Genomic DNA, 6,713 nt, shown 5'->3' with positions numbered 1-6,713 from the left:
GGGGTTATGGTCCCCAGAAGACACAATAACCTAATCTCCCGCATCCCATCTAGAGAGATCCCCATGGTATGTGTGTCTACTAGAAGACCTAATCCTGAAGACCGTCCCTTCAGGCGGTTCATCTCAACCATTCGTAATGAAATCAGGTACGCTTCCGCTCTACAGTTTATACCGAGTAATTTAGTATGAAGTTTATGGTCTCTATTCGGATTAATTCTAACAGAACAAACACTCATACCGGGAGAAATTAATAAGAGGCCGATCTAGCTTAGCCAAACATTAACACAAGCAAACCCTCATAGGCTCATACTGGGGCAAATTAGTAAGAGGTCGATCTAGCTTAACTAGAAATTTCTATTCCGAGACATAACGAAATGCACTAGTGTGCTGATAAGGCAGGCAAAAGTCAACTAAGAAGGGGAGGGGAGGGGAGGGGGAGGGGGAGGAGGGGTCTCTATCGACAGTCCCACTATGTATGGTTTCTTAGTGGATAAGTACCTTAGAAGAACAATAATTCCAAAAACGAGCATGCAAGTGATGGAAGGATGAGGATTGCACCACTACTACTTAAACAACTTTAAAGTCATCATTCATCATGTTTGGTCCCAACGTTTGGCAAATGGGGTTTTGTATTGTAAGCAATTCTTCGTGTAAAAAGTTCATGAGATGTAACAACTTGATTATGATAGATTCCTAGTGTCTTTAATTTAACATTTCAACTCGTAAAGTTGATGGATGAGCTATGTATTAGTGTATTACTCCGTACATTATTATTACCCGTTGTTTCTCTGTTCGACTAATGTTAAAACTTAAAAGGTTGATTGGATATAACTTTAGGAACGAATAAAGGAGAGGGTGAAGGGAAAGGACGGAAAATAGATCCCTCCCGCCCTCCCTTTCCCTTCGTTTCCTTATAACTCTCTTTGCTAACCAAATAAGGGAATTTTATCCTTCTAGCTCCCGTCCCTTTCCTTCCAAACCGCTCCTCCACCAAACCAGCTCTAGAGTGTCCTTGGAGTTTGGATGCAAAAATAGGACAAGCCTTGTACCCCTGTTATTATGGCAACTTACACAGTAAAAAACACTCACATATCACAATAGTAAATCATTTGATTGCACCATTTATAAGGGTTTCTGACTATTAACCTCGGAAAATGACTGGTCTACAGCCAGCATTATAGTGTCAACCAGTGTAGCTGAAATAATAGTCCTGACTATTCACCTCGGAAACTGACTGGTAAATACTGCCTGTATCTTGTATTTGTTCAACCACATCGGGTTACAGGACACCCGAAATCAAAATTTATTGTGCATCTAAACCCATTTTTGCAAAAATATATTGGAAAACCTAAGATTAAGGCATGCAATAACTTTGAAATTTTCACTAAGATATTGTGGCTACATTGTGAGCAGAGTTTCATTGTCGTAAGGCAAGTCACGAAGGTTCTGCAGTCTGGTTTGATACTCTAGAAACAGATTAGCACCAATATTTTACCACTCAAACAGGTTTCTGTCTATCTCACTGTATAATCCTAGTTCAAGTAAACTAGATTTTCTCCTGAGTAATAGCATTGAGAAAAAAACAAATGCAACTTACCTGCAGCATGACGGCCTAAAACATGAAATCTCATTTCTTTAATTTTCTGTCCATTTCTTTCAGTTACTTCCTCTTTCTCTCGTTCTGCAATCCTCCACAACATAAGTTGAATGTACAAACATCTGCAGCCATGTCACTGACATACTCGTGCTGGTTGCGCAGTTCATATCTGTAAAAAGAAATTGTTAAGTAGTAATACATTGTTTCAGAAGATCTGCTTAAAGTCTAAATAGCTTTGCAGACAATATTAATACATTGTTCAAGAAGATCTGCTTTCTGGCCAAGAAGAAGATCCATCCGGGAACCATCGAAAATTCTGAAATACAAGACGAGTGGACAACAATATCACACCTAATAACCAATTTCCCAATATTTCCGACAAAGAAGAAAGTATATTTGGTACAATGATTTCTCAGGCTCTTTCCTCTGCTGATTTCAAAAACCTCAGAATATTGTTCCTGTATAGATGTGTACACAAAGACATTAACTGCATAATAATAAGCCATGGAGATGGAGCACCTTCTTACATGCAGAGAACTTACTCCAGCTCCTTAGACAAAGTACCGAGAACTTCATTTAAATTTCATATGTAAGGGGAAAAAAAAACATGCCACTGATGTCCAACATGGTATCTTTATCACTATAGACATTGGCAAACAAGTAAATATTCCTGCACCATCAATCGGGTTTACTTCCCATTTTGACAGATAACAGATGTCTCGACAAATCAAGTCAATTATCACAAAAGAAAACAAATCTGATTTTCAATATCTATCTTTCCAACCTTTTGGCTGCATGCCTGCATACGCTCACGTTGTTTGCGTTTAACTTCATACTATCCTCCTCCTCCTCCTCAATATATACCTGCAGTTAGACAGAATCAAGTGATGACATCTCTGGCATCAATCTCATAAGAATAAATTGATTAGAAGTCTAAGTCAAGAAAATTACAGGGATCGATTGAAATGTAACTACAGAAGTAAATATTACTCAGTACTAACTAAACACACAGGCAGGATACACAAGGAACATCAACGTTTTCCTTCTCCCTACCGGGTGTATTCTTGAGTCCTTTCTGTGTACAAGAATACATAGAAGCAAAAGTCGTATACTTATGTGGTTCTAAGCTTCTTAATCTCCAGATAATTGATCCTCATAATCCTGTCTGGACACTCCCCCGATTTGAGTAAAGCAACATAGAGGTTTCAGGTTTTCGGCCACCTAATCGAAGGGAAGATCTGCTTAATCCCGTTGCTAGCTATCAGTCTAATAGTCTATCACCCATTAAACTTACAATTCTCACCAAAATTTTCATAATTCCTAAACTGAATTAATAACTCCAATATCCTAAGAAATCCACAACAAAAAAACATAATTCATTCGAAAGATTAAAACTCAGCAATGTAGAGGCCTCGGCCACCTGATCATTTACTACAATTGCTTAAGCACTCTACACCAAGCTAGCTCATCAAACAGTAAACTTACAATTAAACACCAAATTACTCATAAATCCAAGACTAAATCAATAACTTGACAACCCCAATAAATCCATAACCAACTAGAGTAAAGAAATCCTCCAAAACAATACAGTTCAGCAATGGAGAGATCTCGGCCACCCAACCGTTCCTACAATTGATATCGTCTTCACTCTCATCCATTGATATCGTCTTCACTCTCACCCAACCATATGAGCTTAATAGATATCGTCTTCACTCTCATCCATTTTCTTAGATACTAAACTACATAAAACCGCATTACACAAGAATTCATGCTAAATCAAATATTCTACCTAATGTTAACCGAATTTTAGCTACGTGAAACCGTCTTACACGAATTTGTGCTAAATCCAATATTATACCTGATGTTGAGCGAACTTTAGCTACTACTAAATCAAATATTGTACCTAATTGTACCTATTGTTGAGCGGATTTTAGCTATTTGTGCTAAATCAAATATTCTACCTAATATTGAGCGAATTTTAGCTACGTTAAACCGACTTACACGAGAACTTGAACTAAATCAAATACAACCGCAACAATTAACATTCAACAACATAACCGAGATAAGGCAATACAAGATGAGCGAATTTTAACTACGTAAAACCGTCTTACATAAGAATTTGAATTAAATCAAATACAACAGCAACATTTAACATTCAACAACATAACCGAGATAAGGCAATACAAGAAGTTGAGCGAATTTTAACTACGTAGAAGTAGAACCGTATTACATAAGAATTTGAATTAAATCAAATACAACAGCAACATTTAACATTCAACAACATAACCGAGATAAGGAAATACCAGATTACCAGATGTTGAGCGAATTTATGTAAAACCGTCTTACACAAGAATTTGAACTAAATCTTTTATGACAAGAACATTTAACATTCAACAATGTAATTGAGATTCGTAAATACCAGATGTTGAACGAATTTTAGCTATTACCAAAAATTCCGATTAGGTTTCGAAAATCGCCGCACTGAAACAATCGCCATTGTTGTCGTCGATCCTTCTCTTTACGAATAGTTTCTCTCACTAGAATTTGCTTTCACTTTTTTTTTAAAAAAATAAAAGAAAAAAAGAAAAAAGAAAACGAAGTAGTGATTCTGGTACTATGGAAGGAAACAGGTTGGTTTGAGTTGTGTCATTGGTTTTTATGGGCTGATCCATATATGTGTATTTAGCCCAAAGTGAATTTTTGTGCCCGCAATTAATACTTCGGCCCGGTTCTTTTCGGTTGATTAGAGCTGAACTGAATTGAATGAAACTTGAGCTGAATTGAATTGAACTGAATGGGATTGAACATAACTGAATGAACCTGAAGTAAGAGTTAATTTGTGAAAAGATGAGCTAAATGAATGTTTTGAATCGACTCGAATCAATCGAATAGAGTGAAATGAATCGAAACCGAAATGAGATGAAATTAAGCCAAAAAGTACAGGGCCTTTCTCCCTCTCGATCAATTTTTTATGTGTTTTTTTTTTCATTGAAATTAAGGACTATGGAGATGACAAGCTCTAAGAAATAGAAATAGAATAAAAGGCATAATTTTATGGACATATAATATATAAACGAAAACGTGAAGAAATGATTGAGACACATAAATAATAAAAAAACGTAAAAAAAAATTGATTGGAGTAGGGGGGATAGGATGTACTTATTTGAGTAGAAGTGTAGAACTCATGCACATCTAGTAATTTAAAAATATAAAACAAATTGTGAAGCATTACAAATTTGTGTTGTACCTAGTCAAGTCTAAGTTGTTCCCTCATTAAAAATTTATGACTCTTGATACGTTATTGCGTCTCCTAAGAGAGTATATTGGCTCACTCAATAATCCTCCTATTATCAAGTCTATGGAAGGTAAAAAAATTGTTAATATTAGACTCGAGAAATTGAAAAGAAGAAAATTCACTGAAACATATGAGAAAATACATCGTTCTACGAACTAAAAGTAAAAAGACGTTTAGACTAAATTCTGAGAATAAATGGCAGCAAATAATATTTACAAGGTTACATTTATCAAAAGACGGGTAGGGATCCTCTGTCCCATTTTTGCGTCTCATTTTGTGTGTCACTCCACTTATATATGGACACATCATTTGTTGCAAATAAAAAATATGCAACAAATATGGTAATGTGTTGATGTGTCAAAATATGTATGGTGTGAGACACAGAATGGGACACTAAATGGGACAGACGATCCTCACTGGCAAAAGACACAAGAACTCTTCATCAAATGGCTAATTATACTACCATTTTCAACCTTAATCCATCTACTTTGCCTATTCCACAAGTGCAAAGCATAACTATCTTCCCCAATTCTATTAAGCTTATCATTTATCCATTGCAAGTGAAGTTCATCCTTAGGCTTTTGAAATAGGCTCCCAATCCGGACCCAAACGACCATATAAAAGGCCGTCGGGGGTAAAATCGTCAAATTCTTTTGTCCATCCAATCCAAGGCTTCCATTTAGCCTCTCAACCACCCTTGAAACTAGATAAGGACCATTATACCCCCACTTATTGCCATCAAAAGTTAGGGCAAATTCCTCAATAAACTTGCTCAATATAGGTTGTTTCTTGTCAAAAATTAGCAATGCATTGTTCAATCTACTCCATTTCTTTGTTCTTGTATCAACCATTTGTGCACCAATTAAATTCTTCAACTTATTCAACTTCTTTAACACAATAAAATCAGTGTCCATATAAATTCCACCATACTTATATAATAGTGCAAGTCTAAGCAAATTTGAAAGGTTTTGCCCTAATGATATTTCACCTCTTTTGATATTTCCTTTCTCCAACTCATTGTACCAATTAGCTCCCATTGTATCCTTGAAAATAAACCGGAAATCGGGTGCAATTGCCATAACCTTGAAATTCATCCCAGTAAAGGGTCTCAACATTTGAGCTCCTTTATATGTATCCATGGAATTTGAAACAATGAGCAAACATGCATTAGGGTTGAACTTAAATAGGCTTTCAATGCATAACCTTTCTCGGTCACCAAACGACTTGAGGGGCGATATCCATGTCATGAAAACCCGAATTTTACAAGAATTTCCTACAAAGAATTCCTTTACTTGCCTTGAAAATACCCTTGATGGAACTTGTAATAATGATGGAGGAATTTTGTATACCCGTTTCGCCTTTCGGGTTTTAGGTCTCTTTTGTTGAGTGACATAGATTGAATAATTGGAAAGTGTGAGATGAGTTTTGGTAGAAAACAAGGGAATAAGTGTATCTTCTTTAATTGCATATATGGGTTTTGAAAAGGAAAATTGTGAATTTGGGAGCTTTTTCCCATGATTTTGATTGAGATTTTCCATAAAAATTGATGGTATGATGTACAAAAATATGTTGAGGGAGTTGAATGCAAGAAGAACAAGAATAAACAAAGCCAGTAGAGATTTAAATGGCATGCAAAAACTTATAAAAATTTGGGATTTTGTAATAACAAAATAGGAGAAAATTGAGCAATATTGGTTAGAGAAATCATCATTTTTGGAGGTCATATTGGTGAGTTTTTTTTGTGTAGGGTAATTTGCATGATTTGAAGGTTTTTGAGTGATCATGAGTATTAGTTAATATTGCTAGGACATGATTGAGAGA

At 35.8% G+C, this 6,713-nt stretch overlaps 1 protein-coding gene and 1 long non-coding RNA gene across 3 annotated transcripts; both read right to left on the bottom strand.

The window, feature by feature from the left end:
- Nucleotides 1–651: 651 nt before the first annotated feature.
- On the bottom strand, nt 652–4,202 carry LOC141591351 (uncharacterized). 2 transcript variants are annotated; one of them, XR_012520820.1, is made up of 5 exons: nt 4,045–4,202; nt 2,382–2,461; nt 1,852–2,055; nt 1,598–1,766; nt 652–1,051 (listed from the first exon to the last, which is right to left on the bottom strand). It is a non-coding gene; the product is annotated as an uncharacterized LOC141591351 (long non-coding RNA). The 2 variants fall into 2 exon arrangements; XR_012520819.1 differs by having other exon boundaries at nt 1,852–2,461.
- A 1,103-nt stretch (nt 4,203–5,305) lies between these two features.
- On the bottom strand, nt 5,306–6,495 carry LOC141590691 (uncharacterized protein At4g19900-like). The gene has a single exon (XM_074411260.1). The coding sequence runs from the start codon at nt 6,428–6,430 to the stop codon at nt 5,306–5,308; it is 1,125 nt and encodes a 374-aa protein (XP_074267361.1). The 5' UTR covers nt 6,431–6,495.
- Nucleotides 6,496–6,713: the final 218 nt, after the last annotated feature.

Source organism: Silene latifolia, chromosome 7 (genome assembly GCF_048544455.1).
Source record: "Silene latifolia isolate original U9 population chromosome 7, ASM4854445v1, whole genome shotgun sequence".
Lineage (NCBI taxonomy): Eukaryota > Viridiplantae > Streptophyta > Magnoliopsida > Caryophyllales > Caryophyllaceae > Silene > Silene latifolia.
Note: the sequence above shows the minus strand (reverse complement) of the source record. Positions and strands in the feature narration are given on the sequence as shown.